The sequence below is a fragment of the Corvus kubaryi genome, unplaced genomic scaffold (genome assembly GCF_017639235.1).
Source record: "Corvus kubaryi isolate FWS band 111438036 unplaced genomic scaffold, C.kubaryi_AGA036_p1.0 37264, whole genome shotgun sequence".
Classification (NCBI taxonomy): Eukaryota; Metazoa; Chordata; class Aves; order Passeriformes; family Corvidae; genus Corvus; species Corvus kubaryi.
The window spans coordinates 1,727,106-1,748,780 of record NW_024581079.1 but is presented as its reverse complement, the minus strand read 5'-3'; the positions used below and the strand labels follow the sequence as shown (position 1 = coordinate 1,748,780).

The window sequence follows — 21,675 nt, the reverse complement described above, 5'->3', positions numbered from 1 at the left end:
CCGCCATCGCGTTGTACGGCGCCGGCTGAGCCCCGCCCCTCCTTCCCCGAGAGTACCCGTGTGAGTAACCCCCTCCACCATGCCCGCCCCACTCGGAGACGCCTTTCACGGCTTGGCTGTCACGGACCGAGAGGCTCGTCGGGAGGCGGACGCCCAGCAGCGCCCACGAGGCAAGCGAGAGGCGCCGGGAGCGAACCCCCCCTTTCCCCACCTGCCCCGCGCCGTACGGCTGCAGCTCCGCCAAAATGGCGGCGGCCGTGTGGCGGCCGCCATGTTGTGCCGTACAGAAACCCCTTCCCCAGCGGCGAGGGGCGCCGGGGTGACCCGGCTCCGCCATCTTGCCGTACGGCGGCGCGGCGGGGCCGGGGCGGGGGCCGGGGCGGGCCCGGCCGGCCGAGGGCGGCGGCGGCCGGAGATGGTGATCTGCTGCGCCGCCGCCAACTGCTCCAACCGGCAGGGCAAGGCGTGCCGCGGCGCCGTCTCCTTCCACAGGTAAGGGCGGCCCGCCCGGCCCGCCGCAAGTGCCGCGGCCGGGCCGCCTGCGCCCCGGTCCCGCTCCCCCCGCCGGGCCCCCACGTCAGCGGCTGCCCTTTGTTTCCCTCAGGGGAAACCGGCTCGGGGCTCCCGGATCCTCCAGCCCCGGCCGGGCAGCGGGAGCGCCCCTCGCCACGGGGCCCGGGGCCTTCCTGGCCTGTCGCCCCGACCCTCCCCCGGTCTGTGCCCCCCGCGGCCCGTCCTCCGGCTCATCCCTCGCCGGGGATGCTGCCGGCGGTGAGTCCCCGGGGAAAGTCCCTGTCTCGAGAGTCCCATTGGAAACGGAACCTGGTTCCTCTGCTCAGGGGCTTTCTTCTACTCCAGGCATTTCTACACCTAATTAAATGTTATTAAACACACCCGGTGTAAGCAGCACCCGGGTTACGGAGGCAGTGCTGGGCAGTGTGTTGGCTGAGCTGGGTGTTTTGGTGGTGGTCACATCCCCCTTCCTTGTGGACAGGCTGTTCCTCGTGGGGCTGGTGAGCGGAATAATGGATCGATTGCTGATGAAAATGGAAACAACTCCTTTTAGTCCTGCGCTTTTCGTGAAGTGGAGCTGTTGATGCAGCAAATGAATATCAAATATTTCAGCCCAAAGTGAAATAATTCTTAAATGAGTGTAATTTATCAAAACACAACTTTGGTCGAAATCTCCTAATCCTGGCCATCGCCTTGGACTTGGTCATCTTAAATGTCTTTTCCAACCTCAACAATTCTATGATTCCATGGTTCTGTGAGTCTAAAAGCACCAACCCTTCTGATTTCCAAAATGTAGCTTATTTTTTCGTGGGTTTTGTCTGTTCCTTTTTTAGGTTCCCTCTGAAGGATTCAAAGCGCTTGATTCAGTGGCTGAAAGCTGTTCAGAGGGACAACTGGACTCCCACCAAGTATTCCTTTCTTTGCAGTGAGCATTTCACCAAAGACAGTTTTTCCAAGCGGCTGGAAGACCAGCACCGGTTGCTGAAGCCCACTGCTGTCCCTACCATCTTCCAGCTCGTGGAGAAGAAGCACGACAAGCTGGATTATGTCAGGAGCCGAAGGAAAATAGCCAGGCAGGTGCCGGTGCGGGATGGGGAGGCCCTGCGGGAAGGAGGCGGTGAGGTAGCGCAGAGGGCCCCGTCTTCTGGCCAGGACTTCATGGTGATGCAAGGGACGAAAGAGATGGAGGAGGCCACTCTGAAAGAGGAAATGGGATCGATGTCCGAGGAGGAAGAGGCCCTCCACAGCCAGCTGGACGGCCCTCGGAGAAGGACGTTAGGGGATCATTTGGGTGCGAAGCCTGGAGCTCAGACAAAGCCTGAGAGGTCTCCTGCGGAGGATTGTGCCAGGGGCAGCTGGGCGGGGAGCTGGGTGGCAGACAGAAGCGGCGTGTCGGTGGACGACTTCACCCCTCCTGCCTCTGGTGCTTGCAAGTTCATCGGCTCCCTCCACTCATACAGCTTTTCCTCCAAGCACGCCAGGGAGAGGCCGTCTCTCCCCAAAGAGCAGCTAGAAAGGAAAAGGCCAAAGAGAGAGGTGGAACCGAGCTGCAGCAGCCACCTCTTGGGCCATGACAAGGCCGTCGCAGAAGTGTCCCCAACGTCGTCCCTCACCGCGACCCCCCAGAAACCCTCCCAGGGCCTGTCGGCGTCGCCGGCAGACCTGACCCCTCGGCCAGCCACCGAGGCCGTGGTGGGGCGGAAGGGTGACACGGACGCCAACCCCATGTCCATCAACGAGGTGATCATGTCGGCCTCGGGGGCCTGCAAGCTCATCGACTCCCTCCACTCGTACTGCTTCTCCTCCCGGCAGAGCAAGAGCCAGGTGTGCTGCTTGCGGGAGCAGGTGGAGAAGAAGAACGGAGAGCTGAAACTTCTGAGGCAAAGGATCAGCCGCTCTGACAGCCAAGTCAGGAAGCTGAAGGAGAAGCTGGATGAGATGAAGCGGAACAGTTTCCCTTACTTGAACAGCCTGATATCCCAGGACTGTGGTTAGTATTCCCAGGGGTGCTGCACCGAGGCAGAATTCCCTGTTTTCTTAGGGGCCGTTTGAGATGGAGGCTGTAAAGGTGTGATGGGGAAAAGGTATGAGAAAGGGACATTTTGGGAAGGAGAAGCAGCAGCTTGTGTTAGACCAACGGATACAGATTCAAGAATTCGCTCAGTGGGCACACAAGTTGACTCTTATATCCCTAACCTTTCCAAGATGTGGAATGGGAGCTTGGGTTGTGGTGTTGCTGGCAATTCTCTTGATGAATTTATTTTCTTTTATTTTCTTTCTGGATTATTTTAGCTTGTTTGTCACTGATCGCCCAGTGGCTCCTGTTAGGATTTTCCTTCTTCCTTTGGAGCGTGCCTGTGATTTTTTTTTTTTTTTTTTTGGTGTGTTAATGAGCTGTCCTAGCAGCAGGTATCTGGGAAAGCCATTATTGTCCTCAGTGGCATAAGAAGTAGTTTTGATCTTGGATTTCATATGCTGCACTCAGGATACAGGAAATATAAGTGAGGTGGGAGGTATCAAATATGACAATGTCATGGTGCACACTGAGGTCACGATTTGTGAGCAAATGTCTGTGTTTGCTTTGATCCTTTCCTCCCTTGGAAGGCAGAAGTCAGGAAACAAAGCGGGGAGTGATGGAGAATGCTTCTCTATCAATGCCAAAAATAGTAATTAAGCACCTGAAAGTATAGGGGAACTCAGTGAGGGATGAGGTCATGTAAAACATTTGTTACCTAGAAGTCAAATTGGGCCATAACTGCAAGAAAGAGTGTCTTTTAATGTAGAATTTGTGCACAATTTGTGGTTGCAAGGTGCAATTCAGGGCAAGAGTTTAGGACCATCTAATGGTGGTGTGTGTGTGGCTGCTGAGAAAACACTGGGTTGCCTTGGGAAGGATTTGTGATGTGAGGCTTGCTTGGAGAAGTCATCACCCGTGGAGGGTTGGGTGTCTCCTGATGGCTGATTCTCACTTTTCCTTTAGGAGAAAAACTTCATGGCTTCTTCTGGAGCTGTTGGACAATCAGAAGGGTGATGCTGGCATAGATGGGCACGTTCTCCAGGCTGTTACAGCACAGCCAACTTCCTCACTGAAAGAGGAAAGTAGACCCTAACAAAATGCGTGAAGGTCGACACCCAGTGCTACCTTTCCCATATGTATCTAATTTTCCAAAGTATGGGGAAACTCACACTTTGATTTGGGTAGAGGGGGACAAGTTTTCCCCTGGGAAATCAGCATCATCTTGTTTGTACCTTCTGGCCTATGTTTTTGTATTGTTTAGGTGTCAAACTAAGGAAAATAACTAAATACAATTTTAGGGTTCCGTAGTTGCCATTCCTATATGTATGTATATGAAATATTTATTTTTATATATATATTTTAAAAGGTGTCTAGCTTAGTTGGAATACCTTCACTAAGATACTAATTGCAGAAGGAGTATCTTTAAGGATGTTTTTCTTTATTCTGGCAAGCACTGTGATTTTTCTCCGTTTTCCCAAGATTAATGTTTTTATACATATGTCTTTGAGAAGTGAGAATTTTATGTTCTTGTAAAAGATATTCTTAGTATATGAGTTACATACCCTATTTTATAAGGGAAAACGTAATTTTTCTTAATGAATTGACCAATTCATTACCCATTCTGCCATCTTTTATCAACAAAACTGGAGATGAGTGTGTGAAAATGAACCATTTTGGCATTTGCAGCTTGGCGTGATGGGAAGTTTGGAACCCTTTGGCTGGGAACTTTTTTAAAGGGTTTGTTGGTGACTCACTGGCTTTTTTTTTTAATTATTATTATTTTTTAGCTTTATTTTGGTGCTCTTCTGTATTGGACTCTTTCGTGTGCTCATAGCAATAGTGAAAATAGCTGATGAAGTGCAGCCAGCTGCTGCCAGGCAGAGTCTGGTTCATGCCCGGACACTTGAGTTTTACTGTGATGCAGAGCTGAGTTAAGAAAGGCTTTTTGTATTCATAAAAATACAGTCAGGTAGCACATTAGGTTAATAATAGTCTTCATTAGTAGCTCTGTCTCAGTTGTCTGGAGTCATCTGATGTGTGGTTGAGGTGATGTTTTAGCTGTGAACCTGAGCCTGCATTTATTTTTTTTCTGCTGAAGGCAGTTCCTTGAGTATAAGCACCTGACTGGACTGACCCTGCAGGTTGTTACCTGTCTGCATCCCTGACGTTCAGCCGTTTCCACAAAATCCTGAGCACAAAACACCGACTTTAGGCCCACACCCACTCAGCAGAACTTCGTTTCGGTGCTAGTTCTCACGTATTTGCCTCTAATGAGACAAATAAATTTCTGCTGGCTGTATCCAAGCTGCAGCCGGCTGGGAAGAGCAGGTTTCTGCAGGAGTGCTGCACAGCAGTGCCTGCCAGCCACGCTTGAGGCTGGCTGACTCAGGCTGGGCAAGTGGCTCCCAACTCCAGCTGTCACGATGTGCTTGAGCTGTGTTTCCCAACCTGTCTTACCAGGGGGATCGACTCATTGGTTTAGGAGGAGCTCCAGGCTGTCTCCAGCACAGCACAGCTGCCATGGTGGCCTTTTCCATCTAAATGTTGAATTTAGTCGTTTGTTTGGTAGGAAAATGTTTCCTTCTGTTTTGTGGGCTGCTTCTGAGGTCCATGGACTGAAGGCTGAGGAATGCTGTTGGCAGATAAGCATGCTTAGGCACAGTGTTAAGTGTACCAGGCAGGACAGGATTAGATGGAGCTTCTAGAGGATGGCAGGATGTACTGGGAGAAATGAGGGAGAGCCAGCAAGCAACCAGGGACGTGTCCTGGGGAAGGCATGACTGTTCTAACAGCATTGTCCTCTGCCACACAAGTGCTGTCTGACCATCTTGTTCTGCATGAAGGTCTCGCAGCTCTGCTGCATCAGGTGTGCTCGCTCAGACAGGAGATCCCAGCTGCTCCTTCCACAACACCACCTCCTCTTGTCGTGCCCCACTTTGGTCCCGTTGTAAAACTACATCTCCCAGCAGGCAGCGGGACCAGTGTCCTACCCAAACATGAGCTCACTTCCCTCATAGCCATCTTACCACCCTGCGCAAAGCACTTTCTAGGGGCAGGGGGGGCTGCAGGTGGAGCAAATAGCAAAACATCTGCGAATATGGCTTGGCATGGAGCAGACACAGGTAGGATTCCATGGGATTCGAGTTTCTGTGTTCATCAGAGAGGTAAAGCTCTTCGGATTCTGCTGCTCTGAGGAGCCTCTTCCATGCTGCATGTCTGTTTTCATGAAGGTCATATTAAAGGCAGGAGAGTTTGGAAAATGAGTTCATGTGAAAAATGGTTAGAACTCTGCTAGGAATCTGTGGGAAATTTGGCTTGGATTTGTCTTCGAATATTTGTGCAAAGCCAGTGTAGAAATGGGGTCATTTACAGTACTTTTGACATGCAAATGAAGCACAGTTGGTGAACTTCGGGGCAAGCAGAAGGACTGAACACTTAATGTGTGGTTTTGTGCTGAGGTGGAGCACTGATGCCTGGTCTGTGGGGCCTGATGTTGCCCATTGTGGTGGCAACAGATTTCATTCATGCTGCAGCAAACGAATAGCAAAATCCCGATCCTCACTGGCAGTGAGAAGTGGGGTTGTGCATGGATGGAGGTTGCTGTGCTTTCACCTGTCTGAGAAGCCCTGGACCAGCAATGGGCTGCTGTCCAGTTCAGCTTGAAAATGAAATGTGTCTAATGGGTCACAGAGATGCGCTGTCAGGGAAATTGCCTCCACCAGGGCAGGCACTGCTAGCCTGGCGGTTGCATGTTAACTTGGAGCTAGATTTTGGAAGAAAACTGCTTTTGTTCTGAGACAGCAGGTGCTGCTTGTGATTTTTTTTGTGCCCTGTCTGGGATGGGAACGGCCAGGGTAGAAAGCTGGTCCATAGGGTGAGCATTACAAAGAACAAGGGAGCTATAAAGGAAACTGAGAATGAGATAAGGAGTAGGAATATGTGTGCATAGGCTAAGAGTGGGGCTGAATCCATGGCAGAAGGTATCTCGAGAGGGGTTGGGTAAGACTTCACTGTGGCCTGAGCACGTGGGTGGGAGGTGAACTGTTTTGTGCTCAGCACAGGAGCAAGCAGTGTGCAGGCGCGCCAGCTTTGGGACTTTGGTTGAGGAAGGTGGCTCTTTGACCTCTTCCTTGGAGAGAAAGGCACTTGGAAGGGAGGAAACTAGCCTTTTTGCACTGCTGTTTGGTTTTTTTCGGTGGGATGGTCTTGTTCTTTCCAGTTTGGTTTTTTTTTTTGCCTAATAGTCTATAGAGTTTGTGCATTAAGCATTTAATTTTGCAGCGAGTCGGCAGTGACTCACAGCAAAAACCCAGCTTGCAGCTAGTAAGCAATGAAACAGCAAACTAAGGAAAGCACGAGAGAAAGTCAGACTGAGCTCAGGTAGGGTGTTTGGTTTCTCATAAGAGTATAATTTAAAAAAATGTTTTCTCTGTATTTCGTAAAGCAGAACTTTGGCAGTGACTACAGGCACTGGAGCTTTTACCACAGAGGCAATACCACCTTGGCACTTGGCTATGAAATTAATTACTGAGTCTATAACATGAAAATTTGTGAATATAACCACATTCCCAGCTTTTGGGGCAGAGATGGAGTGATCTGTTCAACAGCCGGTCTGCTGACACCTGGTGGGATGCATCTTTCTTAAGGGGAAAAACAGTTCTAGCACAGGGGCTGGCAGCGCTTGTTGATAGGGCCTTAAACTAGCTGGGAAATGGGAAAGGGACAAAGCCAGAGTCACCAGTGATGAGCAATGGGCTGCAGTGCCTAAACTTGAGGAAAGGAGCACTAATGGGATCCCTCAATCTGCTTTACCAGGTGTTGGCTACAATGTACCACACCTGAAATGTCTCTGCATTACCGCCCCCAGCATCAGGGACCTACGAGGAGCTCGAAGCTTTGGCCCAGTCCCAGAGATCTGACATCACTGGCATAAGTGAAGCCTGGTGGGATGAGTCCTGTGGTGGGAGTGCCCTGATGAACAGTTCCAGGCTCTTCAGGAGGGATGGGCAGGGCAGGAGAGAGAGGGGGGTGGTGCTGTGTGTAATAGAAGGGTTGGAGTGTCTGGAGCTCGCAGTTGGCAGTGGCACAGTCGGGATAAGAATGTCTTTGGATAAGAGTCAAGGGGCAGACAAATAATGCAGATGTCACTGTGGGAGTCTACTCTGGACCTCCCAGCCAGGATGATGACACTGACAAATTATTCTTTGAGGAAGTAAGGTATGGTTCCAAGTCAACTGCCCTGGAGGACTTCAACCTGCCAGAAATTAACTGGGATCATCACACAGGTGATACAACCCAGGCCAGAAGGTTCCTAAAACACCTGCATCACAGCTTTATGGAACAGGTCCTCAGGGAGCTGACTTGGAAAGATTATCTTGATCTCCTGCTTGTCAGCAGAGAGGATCTCATGAGCAAAGTCAGCATTGGGACCAACTGAGCCACATCAACCACAGAGCCATCAAGTTTAAAATCTCTGGTGACAGGAGGAAAAGTGCCAGAAAAACCTCAACTCTGGCCATGAGGAGAGCAGACCTCAGGCTGCTCAGGGAGTTAGTGAGTAGGGTCCCCTGGGAAATGTTTTTGCAGGTGCTGCAGTCCATCAGTGCTGGTCGCTTTTAAACATCATCTCCTAAGGGCACAGGAGCAGCAATTCCTAAATGTCAGAAGTCAGGCAGGCTGGCAGAAGGCTGGCTTGGCTGACCAGGGATCTTCTCTTGGAAATAAGCTGGAAAAGGAAGGTGTGTGCCCAGTGGAAGCAAGGTCGGGTGACATGGGAAGAACGTAGAGATGCTGCTCGCCACGTTGGGAGACAATTCATCCAGGTAAAGCTAAATTGGAGTTGAAGCTGCCAGAACTGTGGAGAATAAAAATATTTTTTTCAAATATATAAATGGCAAAAAGCAGTTTAGAAATAACATTGCCCCATTCCAGGATGAGGATGGTCACCTCACAAACAGGGACAGGGACAAGGCAAAGGTGCTTAATGCTTTCTTTGCCTCTCTTTTCAACATGGATGGTGGGTCTCAGTGCCATGAGCTGAAGGACCATGACTGTGAGAATGATCAACTCCCAGTTGACCTAAAAGTTGTGTGGGATCTGCTGCTCCAGCTGGATCCCTACAAATCTGTGGAACCTGATGGGATTCATCCAAGAATCCTCAAGGAGCTGCTGATGTTATTGCAATGCCTCTCTTGATGATTGATTTTTGAGCAGTCTTGGGAATCCACAGAGGTTGACTGGAAGCTGATGAGTGTTGTCCTGATTTTCAAGAAGGGCAAGAAGGAGGACTCCAGAGACAACAGGCCTGTTGGTCTCAATTCAGTGCCTGGTAAAATCATGGAAAAGATTATTCTGGGAAGCACTGAAAAGCACCTAGTGGACAACGCAAGCATCAGTCACAGCCAGCACAGCTTCGTGAGGGGAAAGTCCTGCTTGTCAAACCTGATTTCCTTCTATGACGGGGTAACTCGCCTGGTTGATCCAGGAAAGCCGGGAGGTGGAATCTTTTTGGACTTCAGCAAAGCTTTTGATACTGTCTCTTACAGGATCCTGCTGGACAAAATGTCCAGCCCACAGCTGGATAACTGTGTTATGTGATGAGTGAACAGCTGGCTCACGGGTCAGGCACAACGGGTGACAGTGACTGGGGTGACACCAGGCTGGCACTGGTCACTGGTGGGGTCCCACAGGTCTCCATCCTTGACCTTATTCTCTTCAACATCCTCGTTAACAACTTGGTCACAGGACTTGAAGGAATACTACGTGAGTTTGCAGCCATCACCAAACTGGGAGGAGCTGTTGTCTCTCTCAAGGGCGGAGAGCCCTTGACAAACCAGAGATAGGCAATCACCAACTGTGTGGGGTTTAACAAGGGCAGGTGCTGGATTCTGCACCTGGGACAGAGCCAGCCTGGCTGTGTGTATGGACTGGGTTAGGGGTAGGGCTGGAGAGCAGCTGTGAGAAGGGACCTGGGGGTCCTGGTCCATGGCAAGTTCAATATGAGTCAGCATATGCCCGGGGCACATCAGGCCCAGCATTGCCAGATGGGCCAGGGAGGGGATTGCCCTGCTCTGCTCTGCACTGGGGCGGCCTCACCTCAAGTGCTGGGGGCAGGTTTGGGCACCACAGTATGAAAAAGACTTTAAGGTATTAGAGAGTGTCCAAAGGAGGCCATGAGGATGGGGAGGGGTCTGGAGAGGCCTTATGAGGGAGTGGCTGAGGGCACTTGGTTTGTTTTAGCTGGAGGAGACTGAGGTCAGACCTCACTGTGCTCTTAACATCCTCCCACGGGGAAGTGGAGGGGCAGGTACCGACCTCTTCACTCCTGGGACCAGTGACAGGACTCGAGGAAATGGTGTGAAGCTGAGTTGGGGAGGTTTAGGTCAGATATCAGGAAAAGGTTTTTCATCCAGAGGATGGTTGGGCACTGGAACATGCTCCCCAAGGAAGTCGTCACAGCACCAAGCCTGTCTGAGTTCAAGAAGTGTTTTGACAATGCTCTCCAGCACACGGTGTCATTCTTGGGGTGTCTGGTGCAGGACCAGGAATTGTACTCGGTCCTGACAGGTCCCTTCCAACTCAAGGATATTCTCTGATGGAGCTAGAGCACATCAGTGCCAGGAATGTTTTACTGGTTTGCTGGGGAGAGCATCAGCAAAGTGCCCAAAGGGGTGCAACTCTCAGGGCAGAGCAGCAGAGTCTAAAGCCACCTTCTGTACTTAAATATGGACAGAATATGCTGAACGAGGCTGCTCCTTAATTACCAGAACCTTGATGATGATGATGATGATTTAAACCCAGTGAGCAACTGTGCTGAAGGAAGATCTGCAGGGAACTGCTCAGCTGATGCTGCAGACCCCACTTTGAAGAATATGGGAGTTTGTTTGGGGATTTGTTTTGGGGTATTTTGGTGGGGTGTTTCTTTTTGTTGTTTGTATGGGTGTTTTTCTCAAGTTTTCTGCAAGAAGTGTTCCCCAGCTCAAGGAAATTGGTTAGCTGCCTTGTTAGCAACCGGCTGGCCGCTCGCTGCAGCTTCACTGATAAAGCTGTGTAGGAATTCGTGCCAGCTTAGCTTTCTGTGCCAGGGATCCCACTTGAGAGCCACGCCGGCTGTGTAGACATGGCCTGAGGGGGCTGTCCAGCTGCTCTGTCTGGTTTGTCTCATGGCAGGGAGAGCTCAGTATCTCCTGTTGCAAAGCCTGGACAGCCAGTTCCAGGCTGACTGTGTTACAGTGCAGGGTGGGATTTGACTTGTAAACCCTCCGGGAATGGAAAGGATGTAGGAACAGTCTGTCTGTGAGTTTGGAGGGATGGAGCGGGGTCAGGTGGTGAAATGGAGCTGACCTGTGTGCTCAGGGCCTGGGCACAGCGGTTGTGGCCTGAGTGGCTTCGTGAAGGAAAGAGACCAAGGTGATCAGGTTGCTTATGGGTGTGTGGTTTTGCCTCCCAAACTGTTAGAACTCATGAGTGTTGTGGCTGATTTCAGTGAGATTTTGTAGAACCACAGGATGGTTTAGGTTGAAGAGACCTTAAAGCTCATCTTGTTCCAACCCCCTGCCGTGGGCAGGGACACCTTCCACTGCACCAGGTTGTGGTGTAAGGGGAGATGCTGGATCCCTAATGGCTTCCAGAAGGTGTGTCATCTGGTAGGAGATGGTGACTCCAGGAATGTCCCTTGTTAAGAAAGAGGATACAGAGAGAGCTTCCCTGTTGCTAGGTAAAAGAGGAGCTGTGCATATGAATGCAAGAGAATCAGCATTAAGAGGGCCTCCTGAGTGTGAAGCTTTAAGCATACACAAGGGTGACCAGATTCTCTTGTGCTGCAAATTCTCAGATGTCATTTGTGTTCCTGATATCATCATACACTTACTTTTTAAGCCACATTAGTGGGGTTTTTTGAAAAAATGGTATGCCAGGAGTTAAGACCTTTAAAAAGGGATGTACGGGCTCCTTCATCAGTGTCAGAGGAGTTTCTCTTGACAGTGACTGTATCTATAAACCTGAAGTTTGAAACAAAGCAGCTCAGCAAAGAACTTCTTGTTGCTACAATAGTCTTGCATTTACCTGCCCCAACCACGACATAAAAAAGCAAATTTCTTTTCAGATGACTCCTTTTTTTTTTTGGATGGATTCAGTCAGACTCTCTCCTGTCTGCCTCCCTCTTGCTTTTCCACTCTCCCAGCCCAGCCTTCCATCACAGAAGGCTGCCAGGAAGGAAAAAAAAAGTCTTAGTGCACCAGGCAGAGACCAACACTGAAGCTAAGAAGAGCACTGCATGGGATGAGATCAGGATGTCTGTACTCACCTGCACTTCACTGAGTCCCTGGTCCTTATTCACTTCTGCTGCTCTCAACTTCACCAAGCCACATGAGAACTAAAGAACTCACTGGCTTTGCTGCCATCTAGGTAGTTTGGAAAACTAACAATGGTCACTTGGCCATAGTGTTTGTCCAGGTGCCAAGAGACTTCAGGATGTACAGTTACATCTTCACTTTTCAGCTGCCTGGAATTCCAGCTCTTTGGGAGTGAGACCACTTTGCCGGGTCAGGCACCTCCAGTCAGGCTGGACACTGCACAGCAGGGCAGTGGGATCAAGCTGGGGGTGCTGGGAATGATCACTTGGCCTCTCTTGGTTTATAATCAAGTCTAAAGAGTGGGAATGGCTGAAGCCATTCCTTTCATCTGTTGTTTTGATGCTTTTTCCTGAAATGCAAGCAGAAGAAAGGGAGGTGCCCTATGAAAGCAGTATGGTGACAGAAACCATCCTGCTCCTGGGATGCTGACCCAGGAGAGGGCAGCAGCAGCCCAGGCTGCAGGCTCCTGCAGCTTTTCCAAAGCTATACTTTTTGGTTCAGTCACGGGAGATGAGCCTGCAAAAAGCTTGGAAAGAAATGTAGTGGTGAGTGAAAGGCAAACACCAGTTGGAGGGAGGAGCAGTACACTCCTTACCCACAGAACTGTGTGCTCTCCTCATGGAACTGGGAAGGTGAGTACAAGGAAATACTGTCCAGTACACTGACACTGCTGTACAGATTGTGGGAACTCCTTTCCAAGTCCTGGGTAAGCTGCTGGGGAATGCACAGTCTGACAGAGTGTTCTACAGATCCTGGCTCTGATGCTGTACACTTTTACCACCTATTTCCTAGTGAGCTCTCATGTTTCCTCATGTTGCTTCCCTTGCAAAATACTTCAGGATAAAGCAGAGCAAGTAGCAGCACTTTGCTGACATGGGCTGGCTTTTAAAACCTGCTGTCTGTGGGAGAATGAGTACCACAAGTGGTTTCTTTTACCCAGGAAAGCTGCTGTTCCTTCTCCTTTGGCATTTCAGGTGTGGACTGTGTGTTCTTTCTCCTTGCTTAGTGTTTTAGCCTGACATTTCGTAAAGAGCACAGCAAAACTCAGACTGGTCAAGCGAATTTTGACCACAGCCTTACTCTTTTAGGTCGTGATTGCTCCCTGCAGTTGAGTCTGTTCCTTTTAGACCAGCCAGACAGGCAGCTTGTTCTTGTGTTCTTGATCTCACTAGGTGTGGAAAACACCCCCCTGCAACGCCCACCTTGCCAGTACAAAGCATTTATCCCATGGGGGGGAGGAGGACATGCTTTAAGCACACTTCAGTCATATTTGTCTGCATAACAGACACTGAGAGTAGCAGGCACCCCGTTTGTGTGGGAATCCATCTTTCCTGACGTCCCATAGGTGAAGTTTTGCTTTCCCACCTTAGTAATGGATCGGCTCTGCTCTTCATGTGGCTTTAAATTGTCTGTCTCCATTTTCCTGATGTATTTTTTTCAGGTCACAACCTCTGAAAGTAAAATGCAAAAGTGTTTATCGAAGCTCTCCTACAGCACCAAGCCTGACAGAGTTCAAGAAGCATTTGTGCAATGCTCTCAGGCACATGGTGTGACTCTTTGGGATGGTCCTGTGCAGGGCCAGGAGTTGAACTGGATGATCCTTGTGGGTTCCTTCCAGCTCAGCTTATTCTGTGGTTCTGTAAAATCATTTGTTAAAGAAGTTTTAACTTTGTGAAACAGACCTTGGTTGCTTTTTAATAACTGCAGTGACAAAGGGAAGTATCTTTCTCTTCCATTTACTCTTTACCTTACAGGCCCTTTTTAAAATGTTTGTTTTAGTCCAGAGCCTAAGCAGTACAGTTTCTGAATGATCCCTGCTTGTCTCTTTGTACAAGTTCAGGTCATTGTTAACCTCTTAAAAAAAATATTATAGCCAAACTTTGATCTTGAATATGTACACAGCCTGATTTTCTTTTGATGTGAGGGCTCGTTTCCTTGGCCTCTGAAACAAGCAGGAACAGTATGTACTCAGTGCTTGAGAATGATTAGCCCAGAGCACTAGAGGTTTCATTATCATTTAATGATTATTCTTTATGCTGAGATTTCAGTCATCTTCTGCCCTGCATGTAGATGGGAGAGGGCTTTTTTTCAGATCAAGCTACAGAGAGGAGTCAGAAATGGACCACCTGGAAGAGAGGGCTCTATGTATGGCTAAGGGCTGGTTTGGAAGCAGGCTCACTTTCCATGACTGTTCATTTTTCCCCATCTCCCACCTTGGAGCTGGCATTGCTCTAAAGAAAAGCATTGCTGTGGTGTTGAACCATTTCTCAGGTGTTTCGTGTTCACCTCCAGCCAGCTGGAGGCAACTCACAACAACCTGCAGAGCACAGATCCCTGAGGTTTTCTTTCTTCCTCCTTTCTTTTCCTCCACAGAGACTCCCCAGCTGAACCCTGTGATGGAACCCCTGTCCTGGATGCTGGGCACCTGGCTCTCAGACCCACCAGGAGATGGCACCTTCCCTACAATGAAGCCTTTCCAGTACCTGGAAGAAGTGCACATCTCTCATGTGGGGCAGCCCATGCTCAACTTCTCGTAAGTCGAGGGGTCTGTCTGTGTTGGCAGCAGCTGTTGGACTGGAGCAGGCATGGCTCCAGGGTGATTTGTTTCTTTTCAATGGCAAAGTAGACAAATTTTCATCTACCAAACAAAATGGTGTTGTGGTGTGTGACTGCACAGTCTGACTTTCATTTTCCTTGAAAACTTGTGATTAATTGGCGTTCTTTGTGAAACTCTCACTTAGAATAAATGAAGGAGCTATGGCGTGGCTACCAAGTTTGTCCATTTTAAGGTGTGGTCCTCAGTCTTCACCACTGTGAAAATCTGAGAAAAATTAGTGCTTATCAAACCATATGGGATAGGAGGCAGGTAGCTTAACTACTTGTTTTGGCTGCAAGTGATTGTTCTAAGAGAAATCAAAAGAAATCCAGAGGGAGGGAAGTGACAAGTTGGCTACTGCTCAGTACTGCTCCAGTGCTCGTTTGGGAGGGATGAGTTGGGAAGTGTGTTGCTTGGAAAACCAAGAAAAGAAGAATTACAAGATGGAAGTGCTGTGTGAGAGATGCCCTGTGTTCCTGGAGTGTGATGGAGCTGCCAGCTCAGCCTGTGACTGCTTTAGTCCAATATCCAGAAGAAACAAAGCTCTGACAGTCGTGCTCTGGCTGCTCCTCCCTCCCCAGCTTATGAACAGTTGCTTATTTGAGTCACCTGTTCTTTTTCCCCCCTCCTTTTCTTTGTGCCAAGGAGTTACACAGCTGTGAACTGTTGAGCTTTGGGAAGCACCAGGGAAATAGGCATCAGGCTTGGAGGACAGAGACTCTGTGGTTTCCTGGCTCCTGGAGCAGTCAGTAGCTGTTAAACATGGTCCCTGTATCCCTTAAATACTCCAAACACTGAGAGCTGCCTGATTTGAGTTTGTTTCTCCTTTGATCCGTATAATCACCCACATTATGGGTGACCAAACCTACGGTTCTTAGGGCCTCCTGAAGAATACCTAAGGATCTGAGGTGAACTTTTTATCTTTTTGAAGGGGTTGATGGTAGAAATATGTCTGCTCCCTTGCTGCCTACAACAAGGAATATACAGAAAAACCAACTCACCAGGTGTAAAAGCTAAATAGAGATGATACAGTAATTCCAGATATTTACTTGGGAAAAGGAAGTTTTTGAGACACATGTGGCTTCAGCATCTGTGAAACATCTGAGTTCCTGAGGGGTTTCTGAGCTAGTTCTTAGAAAGACCCAGGGGCTGTGGAAAATCTAAATCCTGAACTTAAAGACTTAACTCCAGTTCTCAGAAATAGCTGTGCCTCTGTAAAGTAACCATATTTTTCCAGGTTTACATCTCTCAACTGTAAAGCATTGTCAGTCTTTTACTCTTGAAAGAGTACTGCAGGCACTCATGTGGTTAAACAAGAGGAAACCAGGCCAAAAAGTGTCCTTTGAGTGCGAAGCACGTCAGCTTTTGTGCTCTGATTTCCCCTCAGGTTCAACGCCTTCCATCCGGATACAAGGAAGCCCATGCACCGGGAATGTGGATTCATCCGCCTCAAACCTGACACTAATAAGGTGGCTTTCATCAGTGCCCAGAACACAGGTACCCACCTGATACCCACACTGGGGAAAAGAAGACATCCTTACCACCCACACTGGGGAAAAGAAGACATCCTTACCCTGCTGGGCCATTTCATCACTTTTCCAGAAAGCTCTCACACCTCTCACAGTTTAGTTTAATTATTTTCCCTGTCAGAATTGCTGCTCTTTGGCGCTGGACCCACAGTGATTCCTAAACTAGGAGAACCTCCCAGTGTGTGGACGTAGCACCTTGCTACTCCTGACCTTATGGGGACTGAATGAGAGAGAACCACATCTCAGTTATTATAAGTGACAGTGTTAAACTCCAGTTGATGCTTAAATTGCATCTAAAATGGCAAGTGCTGAAGGGAAGAGTGCCAGTTGCGCTGTGATACTCATCCCACACGGCGTGAATAAGTCTGGCTGGATTTTTCTGAGCAGCATTCCCTGTCTGAGGTTGTGTGGGTCTGCAGTTGTCAGTAGTGCTAGGGCAAATAAAACCATTCTTCATAGGGAGTGCTGGTCTGTAACACAGCCTAGTAGATCATGGAATGGTTTGGGTTGGAAGGGACCTTAAAGCCCATCTTGTCCCGCCTCCCTGCTATGGTCAGGGACACCTTCCACTATCCCAGGTTATTCCAACCTGGCCTTGGGCACTTCCAGGGATGGGGCAGCTACAGTTTCTCTGGGCAACCTGTGCCAGGGCCTCCCCACCCTCACAGGGAAGAATTTCTTCCTAATATCTAACCTAATTTCTCCTCTTACAGATTAAAACCTTTCTCCTTGTCCTATCCTTGTCTGCATGTGTAAAAAGTCCCTCTTCCTCTTTTTTATAAGCCCCCCCCCCTTAAGTACTGAAAGGCCAAAATAGTAATTGTGACATACTTAAATAACTTTTGCAGCCTAATAAATATGTATGCCCTTGCTTTTCGCTAGGTCTGGTGGAGGTGGAGGAAGGGGAGGTGAATGGACAAGAGCTGTCTATAGCTTCTCACTCCATAGCCAGGATTTCCTTTGCCAAGAAGCCCCATGTAGAGCAGGTGAGTGCACACAGAGCGAGCCATTCCCGTAGCATTGCTCGCCCCAGAAGGAGTCTAGTTGAGAGGATAAGTTATTTAGCATGCTTTAATTACAGAATGCCATCAGGAGTTCTTGGAAATACTGCATGGCATCCTGACTTATTCTTTCTGTAAGAGCCTTCAGAAGATACTTTGTACATTACGAGACCCAGAGGGATCGTTATGATAAAACCTGACAGGCTGCATCAGACCAGCTAACCCAGAATCCTGTCTCCAGCAGTGGCCAGTAGCAGGTCCTTAGGGAAGAAAATAGGAAAGTCTTGGCTAAATACTCTTTTATGGCACTGGGATTAGTTATTAATGCTGGTTTTCGGGATTGGTTGCGGTATGAGGATGCACATTTAAGGTCTGGTCAGTATTGGGCCTCATGAGGATATTTTAGGAACACCTGCAGATCTTGCTCACTTGCTTTTCAGAGCATTCACACCTTGCTCTGGTCTCTTTTCCCATCTGTGGCTTCAGGGTAGGGCTGGCACTTGCTGTCAGCTCTACCTTTGGTTGGCTGCTTTTGGGGCTTTGACATTTTTGAGTGTATAGCAGGGGTTTGTTGATAGAGCTGGTGGGGGTACAGCCACTGTGAGTACAGTGGCACTGCTGGAGTCAGTGTGGCATCCTGAGGTCACTGCTGCAAGTGTCACTGTCACATCTGAAGCTGTTGCGGCTGAACAGCAGCTGAGAGACAGCGAGGCTGAACAAGCTCTCACCTCCTGGTTTTTGTGTGCTATAAAACTGACCCTTAGATAACAGAGAGCACAAGTTTGTGCAGATGTAGACAAAAATTGTACTTGCTTACATAGATAGTGAGTGTCCTAACTTTGGAAAGTCCCAACTCCCCTGCCTTTGGATGCGTGTTTTCAGTTGCTGGGATTCCCCTTTCCCAGGAACAGCTGTATTGCCTCCTTCCCGTAGCAGAAGTAAAGCCATGAGATACTGTGGATGTCAGCAGGGGAGCAGAGCTCTTAACTGCAAACATTTAAATAAAAGGGACTGTCCTCTTTGAGTCACTGCCTGAACTGTGGGCAGATAGACTGGCAGGAGGAGAGGGGAAAGCACAGGAAGCCAGAAGATGTCTTTCTAGTTGAGGGCTCCGAAGCTGGCTTTGGCTGAAAGAAGGAAGCTCTGGAGCTGGAGGTCCAGGCTCATCTGGTACCTGAGGGAAGCTCAGGTCCTAGTGAGTATCTGGGAGGCCCTTGCTGGTGAAGGAGGGTGTGGAATGAGAGAGGTTTTCAGGGAACCAGCTCCCAGTGCCTTTTCTCATTCACCAAGAGCAGCTTAAATTGCCTGTGGAAACAGAGGCCACAGGTTTGTGAGAAGGACACATGTGCTGCTGCAGTAGTTGCTCATTTTGAGAAAACTTCACCATATTGTTGCATTCCTGGTGAGAAGTGATTCAGGGTGGCTGTGGCTCGGCTGAGCTGTCACTGAGGCAGGAATGCCCATTTCCTGCACCAGGCTGTGTCATGAGCAGTTTAGGTTGCTTGAAGAATCACCTTTAAAGGTGTTATCAATGCAGATTTAATACAAATTTGGGAGAGCACAGCTTAACAAAATTTGCTGGCAAGGTTCCCTCTGTTAACTACTCATAGATGAAACATCCAAAGGAAAAGTGGATTTGAATCAATTTAGAATGATTTACATGGAGACTGAAGACACAAAGGGTAAGGGAGACCCTCCCACTGAGTCACAAGGTTCCAAGAGGACTGTCTTGCTTTCCAGGCTCCTGATGAAGCTCAGGTGTGGCAGAGTCCAGTCTTGGTCCCAGACTTGGTCAGTGGTTTATGTTTAAAGGGACAAATATAAGGAGTAAGGGAGACCCTCATGTTGAGTCACTGGGTTTGTGATGAGTGTCCAGAGGACCAACCCGTTTTCAAATTACCTTTAGAGCTCAGGACAGTCCTTGCTGTGGGTACTGCGGGCACTGGCTGATGCACCTGCAGGGCTGCTGTGTTACCTGTGAAAGATGGTGGAGATTAGTGGGATTTCCCAATGGCTGGAGACCCATGGCACATGGGAGGTGCCTGAACATCAGGCTGGAGAGGTCCAGCCGCTCAACCTCACTTCACCCCCTGGAGATCTCAGCATCCTCAGATGGAGGAGGAGGTCAGTGTCACCACACACAGTGTGGTTTCACCACCATCAGTGGTGCCTGGTTGACTTCTGAGAAGAAAGGACTGGATTTGTGGACAAGGGGAGAGCAGTGGATGTTGCTTCCCTTGAATTCAGCTATTTCCCATGTCCATTTCCCAGTGCTTCATGTTTCCTCTCCAATGTGGGAAGTCTCCCCGTGTGTCTTGGCTGTACACAGAGCTTGGCCTCACACTTTTCCACCAGCCAGCCTTTGCCTGAAGCTTGCTTTTAAGAGAAAAATCTCCCTCTTCATTTTTGTCCAGTTCCTTTCATTTCCTTCTTTTGCATTTAGGATTTTATTGCCTGGTCTGCAATGGTCCATTCAGGAAAAAATGGGCCATTCAGGGAGCCCTGAGCTAAAGTCACACACGTTAAAGACGAGTGACTTTTGTATTCCTTTTAACTGCGTTTTCATTCTTAGGGCATTTGCAGAACACTGATGCATTACAGTCACCAGATAGGAATCCAAACATCATCTGTGTGTGACCTTGTTGATGCTGTTGTTGCCCTGTGGATGCTGGAATGACAACATGTCCTCCACAGCCCTGCGTAGCTCTGCTTCTGGGAGGAGTGTTGTCAGATGTGGGCTTTGAGGGCACACTGTGGCCATAGCAAGGGTTCTGTTAACAGAGAGGATGGAGCACACAGACTGGCAAGAGCTCATGGACATGCCCTTGAGTGACCTCAAGGAAGTGAAGAGTTTGGAAAAACCTCTGTATTCTAGGAATTTCTAAATGGTGCTGGTTGAAGTGATTGTGAATGAGTTGTGCTTGCAGCTGCTGTGCCCTGGTGTCATCCATGTGGTGTCGTGGCCATTCTCTGCTGGGCTGGGCAGCTGGAGTGACACCCTGCATCCTTCTGAAACAGCACCTGAGGTTCAAAAAGCCTTGGTGAATGCTGTCTCATCCACCTCCCTGAGCTGCCAGACAGGAGCCATCCTTCTGGTGGAGGGATGTGGTGGACAGGGCAGGGGCATGTAACTCAGGAGGTGTTTCAAGATGTCACTAGGTCATGTAGGAAGAAAATTAGAGAGGCAAAAGCCCAATTAGAATTTAATCTGGCCACTTGTGTGAAGGATAATCTAAAATGTTTTTATAAATACATTAAGGGCAAAAGGAGGGGTGAGGACAACCTTTATTCTTTATTGGATGCAGGGGGAATATAGGAGCTGAAGGTGAGGAAAAGGCAGAGGTACTCAACACCTTCTTTGCCTCAGTTTTCAACAGTAAGACAGGCCTTCCTCAGGACAGCTGGCCTCCAGAGTGGGTAGATGGGGACAGGGGACAGAATAGCCCCCTTGTAACCCAGGAGGAATCAGTTAGAGACCTGCTGAGTGACTCAGATGCTCACAGGTCTCTGGAACCAGATGGGATCCACCCTAGCGGGATGAGGGAGCTGGTGGATGAGCTCCCCAAGCTGCTCTCCATCATTTATTGTCAGTCCTGCCTCCCTGGGGAGGCCCCAGAGGACTGGAGGTGCCAGTGTGACCCTGTCCATATAAGGAGGATCTGGGAAACTCCAGGCCTGTCAGCCTGACCTCAGTGCCCAGCAAGATTATGGAACAGATCATCCTGAGTGCCGTCACGTGGCACCTACAGGACAGCCAGGGGCTCAGACCCAGCCAGCGTGGATTTAGGAGGGGCTGGTCCTGCCTGACCAACCTGATCTCCTTTTATGACCAGGTGACCCAACTGGTGGATGTGGGGAAGGCTGTGGATGTGTCTACCTGGACTTCAGCAGAGCCTTTGACACTGTGTGCCACAGCATTCCCTGGAAAAGCTGCAGCCCATGGCTTGGACAGGAGCACTCTTCACTGGGTTAAGAACTGGCTGGATGGCCAGGCCCAGAGAGTGGTGGGGATGGTGCTGCCACCACTGGTGTCCCCCAGGGATCTGTGCTGGGCCCAGTCCTGTTTAATGTCTGCGCTGATAATCTGGACAAGGGGATTGAGTCCACCATCAGCAGATTTGTGGATGACACCCAGCTGGGTGCCAGTGTGGATCTGCTGGAGGGTAGGAGGGCTCTGCACAGCGACCTGGACAGGCTGCATAGATGGGCCGAGTCTAACAATGTGTGAAGTTTAACAAGTCCAAGTGCCAGCTCCTGCACTTTGGCCACAACAACCCCTGCAGTGCTACAGGCTGGGGACAGAGTGGCTGGACAGTGGCCAGGCAGATGGGGACATGGGGGTACTGGCCAACAGCAGCTGAACATGAGCCAGCAGTGTGCCCAGGTGGCCAAGAAGGCCAACAGCACCTGGCCTGGATCAGGAATGGTGTGGCCAGCAGGAGCAGGGAAATCATTCTTTCCCTGTGCTCGGCTCTGGTGAGGCCACACCTCGGGTGCTGTGTCCAGTTCTGGGCCCCTCAATTTAGAAAGGCCATTGAGATGCTTGGACACATCCAGAGAGGGGCTGGTGAAAGGTCTGGAACACAGGTCCTCTGAGGAGCAGCTGAGGGAGCTGGGATTGTTTAGCCTGGAGGAGAGGAGGCTGAGGGGGACACCTGATCACTCT

At 49.5% G+C, this 21,675-nt stretch overlaps 1 protein-coding gene across 3 annotated transcripts in view; it reads left to right on the top strand.

Annotated features, from left to right (window-relative positions):
- Window positions 1-364: 364 nt before the first annotated feature.
- Window positions 365-21,675, top strand: part of THAP4 (THAP domain containing 4) — a 22,189-nt gene continuing 878 nt past the window's right edge. The window contains exons 1-5 of one of the 3 annotated variants that reach the window (XM_042024634.1): window positions 365-492; window positions 1,347-2,503; window positions 14,257-14,416; window positions 15,867-15,976; window positions 16,891-16,994. In XM_042024634.1, coding sequence (XP_041880568.1) covers window positions 416-492; window positions 1,347-2,503; window positions 14,257-14,416; window positions 15,867-15,976; window positions 16,891-16,994 — 1,608 coding nt within the window. In that variant the 5' untranslated portion in view covers window positions 365-415. Of the gene's footprint in view, window positions 493-751; window positions 772-1,346; window positions 2,504-5,526; window positions 5,653-14,256; window positions 14,417-15,866; window positions 15,977-16,890; window positions 16,995-21,675 lie in introns of those variants that run through there. The other 2 variants (XM_042024635.1, XM_042024636.1) reach the window with 2 other exon arrangements.